At 39.9% G+C, this 19053-nt stretch overlaps 1 protein-coding gene across 12 annotated transcripts in view; it reads right to left on the reverse strand.

The window, feature by feature from the left end:
- The window catches only part of WNK1 (WNK lysine deficient protein kinase 1), a 106053-nt gene that overhangs the window by 32221 nt on the left and 54779 nt on the right, over window positions 1-19053 (reverse strand). For 8 of the 12 annotated variants that reach the window (XM_068661174.1, XM_068661145.1, XM_068661156.1 and 5 more), the window contains 9 exons: window positions 14921-15009; window positions 13295-13514; window positions 12738-13074; window positions 11472-11659; window positions 8176-8433; window positions 5946-6374; window positions 2663-2734; window positions 1903-2052; window positions 368-841 (listed from right to left, as the gene is read on the reverse strand). In XM_068661174.1, coding sequence (XP_068517275.1) covers window positions 368-841; window positions 1903-2052; window positions 2663-2734; window positions 5946-6374; window positions 8176-8433; window positions 11472-11659; window positions 12738-13074; window positions 13295-13514; window positions 14921-15009 — 2217 coding nt within the window. Of the gene's footprint in view, window positions 1-367; window positions 842-1902; window positions 2053-2662; window positions 2735-5153; window positions 6375-8175; window positions 8434-11471; window positions 11660-12737; window positions 13075-13294; window positions 13515-14920; window positions 15010-19053 lie in introns of all 12 variants that reach the window. The other 4 variants (XM_068661128.1, XM_068661200.1, XM_068661207.1 and 1 more) reach the window with 4 other exon arrangements.

Raw genomic sequence — 19053 nt, forward strand, 5'->3', positions numbered from 1 at the left:
CCAAAACAAGACTCCCATATTTAAATCACAATGTTTTGGGTCTCTTTTTTTATTCAACTTGGCAGATCTCTTGGATATCCTCCTTGACACAGTTGTTGTCCAAAGTCCTGCACTATGTTTGTCATTTTAGACAAATTCCACTGCCAAATGTAAAAAATAAAAATAAAACTCAAAACACTAGGGTGCTGGAGGACACTTTTTCCTCTTTAAAATGTCCTTGACCACAAAACAGAATTCATCTTTGTGGCTCAGTGGCTCTCTTCTGAGAAGTGAGTTGGCCAAGGCACACAGTTCTGAGCTGGCTCCTTAGAGCAGGTGAATGTGGAGGGCAGGGGTGGGGAAGAGCTCTGCTGGCTTGCAACAATACCTGGTAAAGAGCATCTCCAGCAGGAAGTGAAGCTTCAGCAGCTTGTCCAATGCTGACTGGCAATCCCACGGACTGGACAGCCGGCTGTAGGAGCTGCGGGAGAACCTGGCTGGGCAACTGAGCCACAGGCTGCATCAGTGTGGGAAGCTGGCTAGGGACAACAGTTGATCCTACAGGGATAGCAGTTGCCGCAGCAGATGTTGCCAGCGTGAGCAATGGCTGATTCATGCCACCTGGCATTGAAATGGGCAGCGACTGGAAACCCGGCTGAGCCACTGACACGTGAGGAGCTGCTATGGGCAACTGAGAGACCGAGAACTGGGGAACCATGGAAGTTGGCAAGGGCTGTCCCATGGGTAGAAAGTGAGAGCCAATAGGGACTGATGGGGCAACTGATGGTTGAGGGAGAGAAGGTGCTGCAACAGGTAATTGAGGCTCGCCTTGGATGATCGACACTGGTTGGGAAACAGGAAGCTGGGGAGGTAAAGAAAATAGAGATAGATTTTTTTGTTTTTTAAGCAGGGTTGCAGAAAGCAGAATTTTTATGCATTAGTCAAAGAAAGAATTATTCAAGTTACAGCACTCTGTTAAAGTGGGTGGGGAGCACAGTTGGCAGAGTGGCTGGGAAGTTGTCTGGAGTCCCAAAAGGTCCTCTCTTCGCAACACTTCCCCTGAAGAACTCCACAAGCTCTTGAAACAGACACCCACAGAGGGTGAAAGAGCAACATTAGAATACCCTGAAGCACTGACTTGTGCATAAACAGAATCCAATTCCCCTCAACTCTGTCCCCAGAGCCAAGCCTGTCCTCTTACAGGAAAGAAGCACAAATCTTTCAACAAATCTCTTAGCTTTGGGTATGGGGACTAAAGCAATGGAGAATGAAAAGCCACTGTGCCAGCATTCAGAGAATGGCAGGGAATATGTCAATTAAAGCCAGCAAATGATGCAACTTGAGAGACAGTTTAGATGAACAAGCAACAAAACAATAATCATAAAAACAAAATCAAGGCTCACATGTTCAAGATAGAGATATGAGCCAAAATGAAGTAATACTCAGTAACAGAAGCTTCTTGATCAGGGAGTAAAGGAGAAGAGCTGAGTAAGAGAGATGACAAGAGTGGAGAAGGCAGTCCTTATGGTTCACTACCTAGATATGTGAACATGTGTTTTACACACACAATGGTGCAGAAGATGTACATTCTATGGGAAGCAGAGAAATGACAAGTTCCTGAAAATGCATTCATAGTACTCCATTCATCAATATGCCTCATGATATTTTTGACAGTTTAAAGATCTTTGAGCATGGAAGCGCTATCCCTCCCTCAAATAAATTATTCATGACTGCCATGTGTGAAAGAAAGTTTCCAATACATATTTTCCAGCCAAACCGACAGTTGTAGTATACCAAGAACACTACTATCTGGATGAATGTTTTGGAACTATTCAGAGAAGACAATAAAAGTGAAAGTAGCAGCATATTTAATTTGCCAGCTGTGAAGACAGATCTTCTGCTGGAAAGAAAAATACTGCTTACCTGTGTCCCAGCTGCTGCCTGAGGCATTGGCATAACCTGTGAAGTTTGAGTTTGAGAGACAGTTTGTGGGGGAGTGGCACCAGTAGAAACTGATGGCTGCGGCGCTAGGTATTGTCCAGGTTGCTGAGAAGAGGCTGGCTGCTGTGCATTCTGTAGCAGGGAAGAGAGGCAGAAGCTATTCTCAACGCCCCAAAAAGGAAGATTTAACATTATATCTATTTAAATTTCAACTTTTATTCCCTGCTAAGCGGCCTTAATGGTTCTTCTGAACATACTGAGTGAATTAAACTTTAACATTCCTTAGTATTACTAAAAAAATTCCATTATCAGCACCAAATCTTGCAACAGGATTTTTGTTTCAGTGAAAAAAAGAATGCAGATTCTATAAAGGGAAAGAGACAATTAAGAAGATACTATTTCAAGTTGGAAGAACTCATCAGAATGAGGTCTATCTGTCTAGACAGTCCATTGCAAATCCTGATGTGCTCTTCCTTGCATGGCATCTCCACTGCAAGCTTAGTTAAGAGTTGGGGAAGACAGACATATGAGAAGAAGCATTAACATGATTCTAAAAATAAATTTCAAAAAGTCAACGAAATTAGTCTCGTAGCATGTTAAGACTGTATAATAGACAGAGGATTCCTCTTTTCTTGTCCAAAACTATGAGTTGAAGGGTAGACAGGGAAAGGCTGCTCCTTAAGGAGTCATCAAGTTCCCACACTGAAAATATTTTAGTTCCAGGTTTAGAAACTGATCATACCTGCTGAGTGTGTTGGGTAGGCTGAGAAGGTACCGATGCACTACTTGAAGTAGACTGGCCTTGCACTTGTGTCTGGAGGGGAAAAAAAGAGTCAGCTTAAAAAAACATATGGTTTCTGCAGCAGGCACTTAAAATCATTTCTGCCTGGAACGATCTGGTTGTAATAGGTTTCTAACTGTTCTTTTTGGACAAGTAGTTCATTTGGCCAAACTCCACTATGAAAACCAGAACAAAGTAGTGCCATCTGGAAAAGTACCAAACTCCATTTTAAGTCTTCCAAGACAAACAAAGTCTTTGCAACCCAGATGCCCCTCGATTTGAGACAGATCAGCCTACCATCTTCTTCCTCCACTGATGATGTGTTCAGATCAGGATGCCTTGGTAGGTATAGTAACTGGAAATAGAGGCATTAAAGTTTACCTTTTCGTGTGTTCTGAACACAGTTGGAGGGGAGGGGATAAAAGAAGGCTAGAAGAAAAAACTGTTTTAAAAAAAAATCAAAGATATACAGACTTCTAGACCAATAACAAAGTACTCAATACATGTATGTATCATTTGTTCTTTTTGAGAGGCATGTCAAAATCCAAGCCAAAAGTCATTTCCAGACTCACTACCAGCCAAGAATTAGATTTGGAAGAATCTGGAGGCCCACATTCTAGCTGAGACAGAATTTTGAATGAATAAGCAACAACAAAAAATGGCTGAGTGGCATACAAATGAATGTGAAAGATGCAGAGGAAAATGGAATGGATTTTCACCGCTGTTTTTGTGAGTGACCTTTTTGATCAGATTCTGGAGACAATTACAGACCTCCAGATAATTTCCCTAAGCACACACCACTTTGGTGAACTGCCTTTGTAAGAAACATCTGGTGCATAGGTGTATAAGGAGTATCTACTAAAATGTCTTAATTCTCTGAATATTCAACTTGCAGAAGCTTATTGGGGAAAAAGTTTATTAAAATCACATTATTTTAATTATAAAAATTTGGGGGAAAGATGGCTGCCATTGAAAAAAGCCTTTTTTTTCTTTGCAGTTTTAGAAGCTTTTTGAGGCCCTTACCGGCTACAATATAAATATAATCTATAACCCATTGCGATAATATCTTTATATTGACTCAGCTTGTGTCTTAGATTCTGATCTTTTAGTGAATTAGATAAGAGCTCCTGGAACTTATATTCTGTAAAACAATCTGGATTCCTTATTATGTTTTCCAGGTGTATTTTTCATCTTCTGAAGTTCAGCGAGTTGTTTATGGAGAAACAATCCCAAAGTAATTTCAAACTGCTTGCACAGAAGCTTCACTCCACAAGTTCTACAGCACAGAAGTTGCTATCTATTACACTAGTGATTAAGCTGTTTCAGCTTTAACAAAACACCTTTATATCCCATACAGAAAGGCTTAAGTACTTAGCTCTAGATCTTACCACAAAAAACATAAACATTCTCCTCTTTCATCCAGAGGAATCACAAAATTGCTAATACCACAATAACTGAAGCGTCAGAGTCCTCAATTCCAAGAACAACAGAAGGAACAAGAGAGAAGCTTACTTAAAGTAAATCTTCTCTTTTCACCAAAAAAAAAGAATAATCTCATGAAAAGTTTCAGAATACAAGCACAGACACAATACACATACTCCTCACATCCATGGTGTACAAACACATTACTGAAGGACATTACACTCACTACTCACTACTGCAAGGACATTTACCATATATTGATAAAACACACACCTCCACCTAAGCTTCAGGTCTCAAATTTTGCTTTTTCAAAAGGACACCACATTCTAGGCTTATAAGGAAGCAAAACCTACAGTAGCAGTCATTTGTGCCACTAGTTTACTACTCTGCTTGTTTCCTTTCTTTAGTGATACTGCAAATGCACTTCCAAATCCATATACATGTGATATATACTGCACTCCATTCCATTTTCTCCCCACTTCCTTCCCCCAAGCCTACGAAAATCTTTCACAGCTTTCAACAGTCAGCAAATTAATTCTTTTCATGCTGTTGTCCACCGTAATATTGTCCATACAAATGCTCAACTCCAGATAAAACATTGTCATCAAACAACTGAAGAGCAGAAACAAAATACAAAGCAAATTTTACTATCAGTACTGACTCAAACTGCACGGAAGATGCATTTCATTAAACCCACTGGTTAACAGCCAGTTTGGTACTACAGCTATCTCCTTCCAAAACAGTAACTGGAACAAAAAACACTGACCACTCATTACCCTTAACACAGAAGCCCTACCAATATTTCACCCGAAGCTGAACACAGACTGAGGGGTTGCTGATGCCTCATTATTTAATAGCAACCTGTTCAGTTAAAGAAATCCTAGTACACCACTGACTTCTTGTAAAGGCACCCCCAATGAATGCTAAAATTTGAACCACATGGAGCAAGTGTAAGAGCAAGGCTCCCCTTTAAGTGCAAAGTATGACTTATAAAAAGCAAAGAAATTCTGGAAGGGTTTGCTCCTGTAACCTGAGGATAGAGTGCAGGTGGTCCTGATGAAAGCGAGGTGGACAAGGCCTGCTGAGTCGAGGCTCCCTGTTGGAAGCAGATGAAGAGCTGCGACTCTTGCAACACCTTCTGAGGCAGCTGAACAATGGGCAATGAGAAGTCTGAACCAAAAGCAGAAGATGAGCTCCCTGTAGGGGGAGGAGACTGGAAATCGCCAGTGTCAGAGGAAGTCATCTGTGAGGAATCACTGGAGTATTCTGGGCTTCCTTCTGGCCAGCTCCGCCTGGCAGAGCCCCCTCCGGGACCTGCTAACTCAGGACCAAGATAGTTATACTGCTCCTCTGTCACAGGCTGAAGCCGACCGTGCAACCCTACGCCTTGAGTGGATTCCTCTTGACTGGTCTCCATAGAGCCCCGGCGACTTCGGTAGACCCGTTGGGTTAAAATCGCCCCGTCTGCTGGAGCAGAACTCGGTGTGTGCACATGGAACTCAAAGACACAGCTCGTTCTGCCATCCCCGCTGTGCGAGAGCACAGCTGGGGCCGAGTGTGGAACAAATACCTGATGGAATGTCATGTGAGCAGGGTCTGCACTCAGAGGAGCTGAAACACTGGACAATGGAGAAAGGGGACTCATCCCAGAATCCAGCCTCAGGTTCTGAACATGTCTTGCCAGGAATGCTTGCCCCGACTGATAGTCAAACCCAGAGCTTTGCGGAGGACCACCTTGCACATGCTTTGACTCAGGGACCTGCTTCAAATGTTGTTCAGTCACGTGAGAGTTATAAGCTACTTGATCATACTGCTCCGATACCTGTGATGGATAGTGCATGCCCACCAAATATACAGCTTCTGGATGCATTCTGTAGTGAGCATCCTCTGGAGGCGTTGGTCCAGATCTATAGTCACTGTGTACGGGAGCTGGCTCAAACACAGGATTAACTTGCACATGCAGAGGCTCTCCAGCGACTCTATGAGCTGTTGTGCCCAGCATAACCAGTGCCTCTGGTGTCCAGTTGGTGGGACTACCACCAGGTGGAACTAAACTCTGGCCAGTCTTCAGCAATGGCTGGAAGTGGCACGTTTGGGCTTCCAAAAATGAAGTGCTCTTGCGCCGCTGAGCGACTGCCACCTTCGGCGGGCAGACAGGTGGTGGTGAGAAAGACACCGGCCGTTCATGAACGGTTGGGAAAAATATCTGTGAATCTGGGAACGTTGGTGTTCCCCCACGCGGATGCTGAGGCTGTATCGACATGAACAAGACAAGTAATTCATACATTAAAAGTGAAGCACATTAACATGCACAGTTCACTAGGCAGTTCTGTGAAGTAACTTTATAGAATGGCTACTCAATTCATGGTCAAAAACATACAATACTTAGGAAACTTAGATGAGTTGTAAATATCCATTAAATACATCCATGGCAGGCATAGCTACAAATGGAAACATTTGCTTGTGTTAAAGCTGCTTTTCCAGTCCAAATCCAATCATCCACTAGAAACTAGCTTTGCTCATGACAATGGAATGAGATTTATTGTTGTGGGCTATCCGTTGTGGTCATTGCTTGAAATCCAATATAACTCCTGACATTGCTGCCATATGGGCATATAAAAATTCAGAGTTTGATAGCAGCAACAGCGCAGAGCCTCTAGTTTGCATTTTGAAGACAAAGATGACATGAAATCTTAGTATTATTTAATGTAAAAAACATGGTGCTAGTGTCCTGTCAGTAGTGTTCTCTGTATGATATCCAGAGCGCTAAAGATCTTTTATGAGATAAGATTGAACCATTCCAGCCTACAGCTGAAAAAATGAAAAAATCCACTATAAAACTGCAAGGTCTTTGGATTCTACCAAAGTCAAACATCCCTTTTGATCACTTTGATCCATTTGCATCAGACTTTTCACATAAGAAACCATCAGTCATTGAAACAAACCAACTTTTTCCTGGACAATAAGACATTCACGGGTTTAATAAGAGCAAAGTCCTCAAGCAACTCCACTCCATATGATGTGCTATTACAGATTAGATTTATGTTAGTCAACACAACATAGGGAAAATTTCATTGGAGAGAGTTCTATATAAGAACACTAAACAATTTAGCAATGTTGCCTTTTCTCATCTTTGCCTACAGTATACTGAGAGAAGGCATTACCAACCCTAAAGGAAAAAAAATGGTGGCAAAAAAAAAAGTCATCAGCAAATATATTATCTTTAATACAGGTGCTACTGAAAATTTTTGCAAATTGCCATTTCCTCGTTGTTCTGTTTCTTTTCCCCTCCCATCTTACAGAAAAGCAGCAGCAAATTTCCATATTGACCAATACTAACAAGACAGTCCCTACTCCTGTACTCCTGAAGAATTCTTCCTATGCTTTGAAAATTAGTTCCATATACTTCAATTACAAACTGAAGTTTTCCAGAGCTTATTTTATGTAAATTAAAGCCCCAAACTGAAAACAGACTACCTCCTATCCTGCAAGATATATTGCATCTGACCTTTTGAAACACATGGGGGTTTGTATGGCTTTTCTCCATCAAGTACTAGCCAAAGTGTCAACTCCAATTAAAACTTAAAGAAAAGTCCTCAAAAGTATTAATACTCTGAATTTCTACTATCACTACACTACCTCAGCAAACCAAAGCTTCTAGAATAACCAGCCACAGCAACTAAGCTTTAAAAGCTGTCTGGTTTGTGCAAGGCTTAACTAACATTGAATGCCTGCTTAGAAGTTAGAAAATAAACAGTCTTCTGACATCAGGGGATAAGAACTAGTCTTCTCTTTACCTTCTGTGGTACAGCTGAATAATTTCCATTTATTTTTACTATCCTATCCTAAAATACAAAATAAAACGTTATCAGTGTTTGACCATTTAAGTGTACCACTTCTCAAGAAAACAAAACAAAACAATAATCTAGCAGCACAGTAATTAGGAATGAAAAATTAACTTTTCATTTTTTCATTTAAAAAATGCCCGAAGCCCAGGATGTATTTAATGATAACTTATCTTACTGTGCCAGGAGGCAAATGGCAACACATACAGGACTGACAGAGAGGGAGGGCAGGCTGGAGCGTCGATGCTTGCGTGGAGAGGCAGAGTGCATGGGCAGGACACTTTCCAGGGCTTTAGAAAGCTTTTCTGCAAAGGTTTCTTCAGGGACAGTCCGAAGGTAGAAAGGAGAAAGAGGTGCAGACAGCGCTGGTGGTGGGGTGCAAGGAGCACTGAGAGGGATGCAGGACATAGAGGGAAGAGCAGGAAGGTGGGGGACACAAACTGACATGCTACGACCACGTTGAAGCTAAAGGAGGGAAACAAAAGTTAAGAATTGAACACTTAAAAAAAATAAAAACAAAACTAGCAAAAACTCTAATGAGATAGAAAAGAAATGCAGACACACAATGATAGGCCCAATACTGACTACTATGTGTGCAAGAAGATATGAGAATGCTGAATGAATGCCAACATACACCAGGAACAGGATATGCGGCCCTAGGAGAGCTCAAGTTTGCCTTAGGTTACTGAACAAGGAGAAAAGTTCCCTAGCACCCTCACAAGAGGCATATAGAAGGCAGAAAAGACAAGAGAATGTTTTCTCTGGAGCCATCAGTGTGGTCCATACTGTGCATTCACTCCATTTGGGAGTTTGACAAATCAAAAAGCCCTTAAAGTTACTGATGAGCTTTCGTTTGTTCTTAGTTTAGCGAGTGGATGTGTTTGTACTTATCACCTCACCAGTCTCCCTGCTTGGGCACCTCCCTGAATTAAGTGAACTGTTTACAGTTGGCTTCTTCATTAACTAAGATGTTACCATAAAAGCTTTAACATTACATATTCTACAGCAAAAGTTGTGGAAAAAGTTGTTTTAATATGTGGAAAATTTAGGAAAAATTAGTCTTAGACTAGCATTTTCCAGACAGTGGGCCAATAAAAGCAAGATTTTGTAATATTGCCACAGTCCAGAAGGCCATACGGTCAAAATCCAACCAAACTGGAAGCATCAGAATTAGACTTTTGACTATTTGTTTTTTGTTTTTTTTTTTAGGGTGAGTGGAAAGGTTATGTTTTAAAGAGACAGCCTTCAACTGCAAGATCTCCTCTAATTATATGTGCTCCTCCTATGGATGTAATTTCTTAAGGTAATTGAAATCAAATACACAACTCCAAGAAAAAAAAAGTCAAGATCTCTAGTGGAGATCTGATTTTAAGTATTTCTGATAAAAGAAATATTGCTAGACTGCTCAAGATTTTGGAACAGAGGCATAAGGAACCTCAAGGGATTAAATATTTTACCCTTGTTACCTGTTCCAAGTCAGTACTAGTTATACATGTAATTCCTGACTGATTTATCTAGCCTGTTCAGAAACCTCTCCAGTGATGGTGTCTACAGTATGTCTTCGCTGGTTAGAAAAAAAACCTTTCCCAAACAATAATTCCTTGCTCCTATTTAAGCTTTTGTTGTTGTTGTTGTTGTATCTGACAACAGTGTTGTGACCTGATTAGCCTCTTCTTGTGTTATGGAAGCCTTTACGGCATTCTCTCTCCTCAAGCTCATCTTCCATGGACTCAACTCAACTCCTTCAGTCTTCTCACATAAACCCTGTTTTCTGTGTTCCTAGTTGTTTTTTTTTTTGTTGTTGTTGTTGTTTTTTTTTTTTTGTCACTCTCCTCTGAATTCTCTCCCAGTTTACCCTCAACTTTCTTCATCAGGCAGGGTGTCCAGAATAGACTTACCAAAGGCCAAGAGCAACAGAACTACTTCACATAACATGATGTTTGCCTTTTTCACAACAGCATGATGTTTTTGACCATGTCCAGCTTGTGGTCCAATATAATCCCTGACTTTTTTTTTTTTTGGTTAGAATTGCTGCCTAGTTGGTTGTTGCTCATCCTGTACTTCTGTAGCAGATTACTCCTGTTTAGGCATGAACCTTGCTCTTGTCCTGATTGAACTGCATTCTACTTCTTTTTAGGATTATTTCTCCAGTTGTCAATATCATTTTGACTTGTCATCCTGTCTTCCCAACAAACTGTTAGTAGTTCTTGCAGTGTTCTACTCCGTTCTGTCAACCTTCTGGTATCGTGGTCGCCACCATAGAGCATGAGCACATTTTAGGAGTGAACTAAGCAGCTTGACTTTATATCTGTTATGTGCTTGTTTTCCCATCCCTCTCAAAAGATTATGGTCTTTCAAGCTGGAAGCTAGCCATCCCAAGGCAGTGAAATGGCTTCTGGTCCAAGACATGCTCGCACACCAAAATATGTCTTATCCAGAGCAAGAGCTTATTTAGAGGGCTTGAAAACTCATTTGCTCAGGGACTAGCAGTACCACACAGCTTCAGGCTCTGACTGAAACCAGGATGTTTTCCAAAAAGATATGACCATGATGATTCTATAATGGAGTCCGCAAGCACAAGTACCAAAAAAGTGAGGACCCTCAAGTCTAAAGTATCGCATCATCTCCCTGCATGGTATTACCACATAATAACATAATGTCACTGCCTCAGGTTTTGATTCTTTAAAAAAAAAAAAAGAAAAGAAAAAAAAGACAAGGGAACCACTGAAGACAATGTAACAGTAGCAGAAGTTCTACTCCAGAGTCAGAATAGACTTCTGCATGGTCTCATACTCTTACCTAAAACATACCAAGGGAAAAACATACCAAAATAAAAGGGCAACACAAATGAACATAGTAGGAAAAGTATTTGTGCCCAGTGCAGACTTTCCAGGGTAAAGGAATATGCATGGCAACTGATGAGCAAATCAACGCAAGCTAGAAATAAAATTGGGAACAAGTGCGTGGGGTCTTTTCAGTCTGGAGTTCTCACATGCAGCATTCTATAACAGTTAAAAAGATCTTACCTTCAGAATCTGTAATCAAAGTCTCACAGAACATACATAGCAATTTCATATTTAAACAGCAGCTTACATTGTTCTAGCCCCTCCTTCAAATCAAAGTAACAGCTTAACTTTAGCCCCGGTAACTTCATATACACACAACACACCTTCCCAAGTGAGATTTAATGCTTATTTCCATAGCCTTATACTAAGAATGTTATTTACATCCATTAAAATCTCAACCCAAAAGCTTTTTCTTTTTTTTTTTTTTTTTTAAGAAAAAGCTTTACTTTAAAGACAAATATACCCTTGTATTTTAACTAGACTCGGTCACCTTATAAAAACAGGCCACTAATTGCTCCCATACAGAATTTGTATTGCATGCAAACCAAAACATACATGGAAGATTGCCTGACAGACCTTCCTCTCACCTTTAAAAAGAAGGAAAAAATCACAACCAAGTAATTCCATGCATTTGCGATACTGTAAGTTCTGGCTTACCACTGCAGGTGGCTGATATCCTCCATGCTGTTGTGACTGCACTTGGCCAACTGAAGCTGCGTACCCCTGGACTGCAGCTGTTGAGATTGGCTGGTCGTGTTGGGAACCATAAGACACAGTCTGTTGACTGCTCACGCAAGATTCAGTATAAACAGATGACCCTTGGCCACTGTCAACTGTCCCATCAGCTGCAGAAATTAAAAATAAAAATCCACATTTCAATAACTGCAGTCTTGTTTCGTAACTTGAATGTATTATAGTAGAATACTAGATTGCATTTGTTTCGTGTCACATAGACTTTATAAGCATTTTACCTCTGCTAAAATTTATGCTGGCAGAAAAACTGAGGTATATTTTTCCTTTCTCAATATAGTAGTAACTCCTTACCAGTATGCCTTCAGCTAACCTCTGAAAATCAGTAATTTCAGGAGTTCTTTGGAAAGATACTTAAAAGTAAATTACGCTCCCTATTAAATGCTGAACTAGAAATAAAAACTTAAATTCCATCTGTCATGAATGATCTTTCAGTTTTGTTTTATTATTTTTACTTATTTTTATATAGAAGCATAGAACAGGTTGGTTGTGCTGGCTGGTAGATGCACCTGAAGTAGGCATAATAGAGAACTTAAAATCTCTACTTCCTTAGGGCAGATAGCAATTTGCTAATTTCATCACTCTAACATGGAGCTTATCTAACTTTATTATTCAGGTAGTTATTCAAATGTTGGGGATGCCGGACAACACTCCCAAATTTACCTCATCTGTTCACGTTAAGTATGTAGAATAGGAAATTAAACTTAAAAAAAAAAAAAAAAGTTCTGATCTGAACTGCTTGCAACAATCTAATTATCACCTTAAACAAAAGTTAGTGACAATTTGTAGAGTTGTTTCTAATAGTTCTAACTGCACTGGTGCAAAACTATGCAACCTTCTGCACAACAATATATTGTTCCTGCAGGAGGGCAGCAAGAACTAGAACATACGTTCATACTTCAAGTGCCTGAGTTTGTTTAGTTTATTAACTTATAACAAAGGAAAATTATTTTGTGTTAAGACTGAACTGCAATTTGCACTGTTGACTTGGCTCAGCTAAGGCACACGAATGCATCGTCTTTTGATGTACATTCCAGTGGCCTTATTTTCTTCAGCAGACAGCAACATCGTAAGATAATTAGTGCTATATCCACCAGAAGTTCAAAACTCTCTAAGGGTGGGGGAAATAGTGTAAGTGCAAGAGTTCCTAAATAAACCAACTGACACACTTACAAAGAATAGATATACTGGGTTGCTGGAACTGCAGTTGTTGGTGTTGATCAGCTTCTGGTTCTTCAGGCTCCACTTGTGTAGAAACTGATGCTGAAGTAGTGGGGACAGGAGTAGTACCACTGACAGATACAGGATGCTTTGACCCTGCATGGGAAGCACTTGAGGGTTGCTGTTGCTCCGGCTGCTGCTTCTGACTACCTTCTTCCTGAAGCTTCTTCTCCTGTTCTTCTCGCACCAACTGACGCTGTTCTCGCTTTCGCTTAATCAAAGATACCCTGTCCTTGATAGCTTTCGCCATTGTCTTGTGATCCCCTTCACAGACATAGCCAGATTCCACCTGAAGGAGGATATATTCACAGAATTCAGACTGTCATAGACAGCCACTGTTGCAGCACTACAACATAAGCTATCACTCTCTTGCACTAACTTCTCAGTCACAAACTTCTGAAGTAGTTTTATTTCTAGACATTAACGGTAAATGCAGAGGCTGATGGGCAATATTTCACTGTCAGAGAATGTCAATACCTTCAATGTTTTGCAAGACCACCACCACTTACCATTTCCTGTGCTACATCCTCTGGGACATCTCTCTCCAAGTCAAAGGAAAACTCTATCGCCTCATTGTCTTTATATTTGCCCTTAAGTTTTTTGATGTCTTCAATTCGCAGCCAGAGTTTAATGGCAATTTTTTCTCCATCATCTTCCTCTGCTAGTTCTACCCGTACTCCAGTCTCTTCTTGGAAGAAAGCATGATTCAAAAGGTCCTTAATAGCATACCTAGCGCATTGGGAAAGAATGTAGAAAGCACACAGTTATTAGGTTTTCATAAATTATTAAGGAATGTCCCTGCCTGGTGATCCACTAAATTTATTGTCTACGTTTCATGTTTCCTCCCATTAATCCTCCCATTAACTTGACAGCTTATCATCCAGATTTCTATATAAAATCATGATAGAGAAATAAAGTACAGATGCAGGAAAAAGTCACACATCGGTCAGCAGAAACGCCCACAGATTTTACGTCAACAAAACTGAATAGGCTATGTGTTAACTAAAGAAGAAACAGCTTGGCTTTACTGAAGATTAAGATCTAACACAACCCACAGTCCCCAAATCAAATCAGTAATCATGAAGCATATATTTCAGTCTACTTCATGGTATTGTCAGAAGTCTCATCCAGCTAATTCACCACTAGCTAAGCACTACATGATTTCTTTCATATTCTGTACTACCTTGAACCACTTCGACTTGTATTGTTTGGCACAAATACCTTTGTCCAGAAGGTACCAAATGTCAATTATGTTCTTATATACATAGAGTAACAGCAGTAGTCAAAAAGCTAATTGTTTAAGCTAAATGGCAAGAAAGAAGTGACTTGCAGCCACAAAATTAACTCAGAATGGAAAAAAAAAAAAAGACAATTATTTTAAACAGCTTTTAAGCTGTTGTTTTATGAACAGAAATTAAAAATACACAGCAACACCATCAGATGGAAAACTTCAAGAATGAATAGAATGAAATTAATCTATATCCATAAACTGACAAAACAGGCTCCAAACGCAATAGTGGGAAGCTATAGAAGGACAGAAGGCTGAGGCATTCTTGAACTCAACACTCAGTAAGCGACAACTATGTAAATGCAGAAAGTGAAACAAAATCCATCAAATAAGCCATCAGAGCAGCTACAGGTTTTCTGTAACACTATAAGCTAATTACTTCAAGTAGATGTCATCTTGCAGAAAAATTGAATGAAAGTGAGCAGCAAGAACTTTTAAAATAAAGAGCCCTCGGAATAACCAGCTATAAATACCTACAGAATCGAAGGGACAACAACAACAAAAAAAACAACATAGAACTATGGAATGATGAACCAACCAAATAAACCCATTATTACCTGGTAATGTGGAAAGACTGTCATACACTATTTTACTGATGAGGTCAAAGCTTTAAAGCAACAGTAGAATTTGAGTAAAACAACTTGGGTGGTTACCATAGCTTCTGCACTTTTTCTGGCACTAAGGCTGTAAAGCAAGTGTTAAGTAAGAACCTACCAGAGAATAGATCCTGCAGAAGTAAAAATAGCTTCCTAACTTTCATCAGACCCCAACAACTAACTGTATCTGGTATTAACACAGTTACAGAGTCAACAGTAATACCTCTATCTGGACTAGAAAGAAAACTTACCTTTCGCCTTTGTTTTGCCGAATGCATCCCTCAATAATCTCCTTCACTTCAGGGATTGCTACTTTATCAAAGCTGGCTGGCTTGACACCCTGGAACATACAAGTAACAACAGAAAAACTGAAAGGCCCACTTGATTTAACTTTCAATTGTGCAAAAGTTCACATACAAACCAACTATTTTTATTCAACAGGTAACTGGCCCAAATTGCCCACTAGTGGAAATTACCATGAAATCTGCCCCCAATCTTACCATTCATCTGTTTGCTAGTGAGTTTTTCAAACATGGATTTTTTTTTCCCCATTTCTTAATTAGACCTCCATTAGAGTAGGAATTGGCAGTTAGGTGCCAAGGTATGTTAAGCATACCATTTAGTTTCTACAGAAGGCATGATGGTTAGAGGAGCATACACACAGTAGACCGGGAATGGAAATGTTTCCTGCATAACACTAATGCACGAACCCACATGATTAACTTAACAGTCTTCAAAGGATTCTGCTGCTTCCCAGAATGTTTCCAACATGCCATTATATGAACTAATTTTGGCAGAGTGATTTTAGGGGAAAAACATTAGCCCAGAATGATCTGACTGAATCATTAAATAACTTGGTCAGTGTTTAAAAAATAATTTAAAAAAGAAAAGACTTTCTTGTATCTTAGCTCTTCCTAGATCTACTAATCTCCAACCACACCCTTGTATGATTACTGCTGAACTCCAGAAAGTTAACAATATGCACCTTTCCAATTGCTCTTCAACAACACATGACAATTCTTTCTCCAATACATGTTAAAGCCATTGGGAACAGAGGGAAACAAAATTTAACTCCAGTCAACTACTCATTTCAGTCAAGCAAATAAACCATAAGATATGCTCAGTTGGGTATCCTGCAAGCACTGCAGGCACAGAAAGCCAAACTCCATCATTTAATCACGTCCAAAAGCTCTATTTCAGGAGGTAAATTGTCCAAAACAGCAAAATTTGGCACCCAATTTTACCTGATTCAGCCTTTAGCTTCAAATTCTGTATTTTAGGACGTAAGAGAGGATGGAGCCATCTTGTTTAAATGCCGTTATCTGAAGTGCCCAAACTTTCAAACCAAACAATCCTGAAATCAGTACAACTTGACACACAATAGTACGTGTTATGAGCCTTCAGTTCCTACCTACCACCTACACAGGACACATCTGACGCCGTGTCACTGGCAAATTGCAACTAAACAAGGGAAAAACCACAGAGTGTAAAGTACAGATACACATGAAGCAGTAATACAAGCAGCATGATCTGTGTGCTAACAAGGAAGTATTTCTCTCAGCGTACCATTAGATACCCTTCTCCCCATTCCTCTATTGTCAGTAGCAAGGGAGCCTTGAAATGTAAAGGGTCAAGTCTCTGAACCAGAGCCTTTGCAACTGCAGACCATCATTTAAGGGAGCATGGACTTAATATGATAGAAATTTCCATCTACATTCAAATACTGTTTTTCTTGGCCAAGCATTGCATTACATTGAATTCAATATGCTCACTACCTAAGATACTCTCTACCACACTCTTCCAGGAGAGGGCACAGTGGACTTTAACAGATGCAAATGCAAGACTGGAGGTGCACAACCACCCAGTCATTCAGTGAACAGTAGCATTTGTCTTTATGTTGTACAAAGGTGTTTTGATCACATCTGGAATTTAAAAGAAAGGACAAGAACTACAGAAAGATGCAGATCTTTCACTTAATAAAAACTTCCTGTTAAAACAGCATTCTGGATTTTCTATTCCTTTGCTCTAAGATTTGCTCCTGTGAAATTTTAGCAATTGAGATTCACGGAACTGAAGAGTATATTGTGACAAGAGTAAGCCCTGAAACACAGCCTGTCAGTGAACATTAATTTAATTCTTAAAAGCTTCAGTGAACATCAAACTTCTGAAGATCGGTGCCTCAGCTGGTAAGACACCAGAGCAAAGTTTGCCCGAGTAAATTTTAATATTGTAACCAGGTCACATCATAAGTCTCCAGCTACATGTCACAGAGCAATGCGCTCTAAGAGATTCATAAAACTTGTTTTTGCATTTACTACTTGCATCAAGTACCCGTTGCATTTGTCTCTGCTCATACAGCACTGATGAGTCGCACAGACATCCACCTTTAACCATGGCCAAGCTTAAAATGGTCGCATCAGCTGACGTTCATGTATGTACAAGACAGATCTTTCTATATAGAATAAAATGCTCACCAACGTGCATATATATGCAGGCATAGTATGTGCAATAGTTATTTGTGTGCTTGTTGAATAGATTTATATCTAAATTTGCCAGAGAAGTCGCCTAAAATTTACCACATTCGATACTTCTAAATAGCCCAAGTTCCAGCCATGCCAGCAGCCCACATGTATGTTCATTTATACCGTGGCAGTAAAAGGAAGGTGTCGGATCTGTGCCATGATCTCATGTCAGAAAAACTGAAAACTAAGATGAATACAAGACAACTGGTACAACAATGTCATTAACGTAAGGAAACCAGAATGTGAGCCGTCTTGTTGCCCATTTGACTACAAGCTCTGCTCTTGCACAATGCCGGGGGGAAAATAAATAAATAAATAAAATCTGTGATTCAGTCTGATACTATGCGTATCTCTATCCCGAGAAGTTAAATACTTGTGCAAAGTGTTTGGGACCTTCCATAGAGGCCAGTTTGGATTATTCCAATTTGTGAGTTCCAAAACAGTAGTTCAGTTAAGAAGAAAACCCCTCCAAGACTCTTCCAGCACACCTTCCATATTCCTGTTACTCAGAAAATCTGGGAGACCTTCAGACTAGGGCCTAAAACCAAAGCAGGACTAGGTATTCAAGCACCTTTCTTAGCTTCTTCCCCAGAATTGCTTAACTCTAGCGCTGGCCAAGCATCCCTTATGCTAAAGTTTAGGCTATTTAAGCAGCATTACCCTTAAAAAAAAAAATCCCCTCCAAGTGTTGCAAATGCTAGACTACTTCACATAGCAAGAAGGAAAATAGTATTAATGATAATTAATACCTCAACCCAGAGATGCTTTTACGCCTTCATCACACCATCACAGAGAAACCAAAGGGGAGCCCTACAATGCAAATAACCTTGATGTGTCCTTAAAAGCTGAGGAGCTGGGCAGCCAAGCATACTCTCACTAGATTCCAAACGCAAAGGCGCTCAAGTACATACTGAGCAACTCAGTGCTCCTGGTTTTAACACTTCACACTTACTGCAAGACTGTCACGTTCTTACATGCTTCTCCTCATTCTCTCCCCAGTCTCCAAACTGCTTAGAAAAAACACATAATCCAATTGTTTTTTAATCTATTTGTCCCATTAATCAGAGCTAAATACCCAAATCCTACTAGCTTTTTTTTTTGTCTTAATAATTTGCTAAGGAAATGAAAGGAAGAGCTCTTGCAAAGGAAAATAAAAGCGTAGGTAGGTATAACAGGCACACATGAAATCAAACATTTTCCCAAGCTACTATCTACAACAGCATGAACTGGCACTGGTGCTGAAGGCAGCAGTCTCCTGCTCTCCATTGCCCATTTCCACATCCATGTCATTTCCCCCCCTCTTGCTGGCACAAACCTATATACAGCTGCATAACGAACCAGATCACAGCACTTATCAGACTTGAAACAAACTCGGCCAGTTCACTACATTGTGGCACAAGCTCTGAGGCTTACAAAGGGAGCACTAGGGCTATAGCTAACAAGGGCAGAATCACTTCCCTTGAAAGCAGTGCAAACTTCAAGGAAACTCACTAATTTTCACATTTTGAAAAGCCACCCAAACCTTTAAAATATGGGCACATACGTAAAGAAGCACAAGGTGCAACTGATGCAAAGCTGGGTATTTACTAACACTTATCTTAGTCTTCATTTTAAGCACAGGAAATTTCACGTTTCACTTAACTTAGACATGATAAATTTTGTGATTTTTATCAGATCTTAATCAGGTAAAAAAATTGAATTCCAAAATTGTAACATCCACATTTGTATAGTTATACAATCCGCTAAAAGCGAGTTCTGTAACTCTTAAAAATTCCGTATTTTCAAAATATTTTAAGCACAAGAACTGCTCTTCAAAAATTTTGCCTAGAAACATGGTATTTTGCATCAGTGCTCACCAAATA

This window comes from Anas acuta, chromosome 1, assembly GCF_963932015.1.
Source record: "Anas acuta chromosome 1, bAnaAcu1.1, whole genome shotgun sequence".
Classification (NCBI taxonomy): Eukaryota; Metazoa; Chordata; class Aves; order Anseriformes; family Anatidae; genus Anas; species Anas acuta.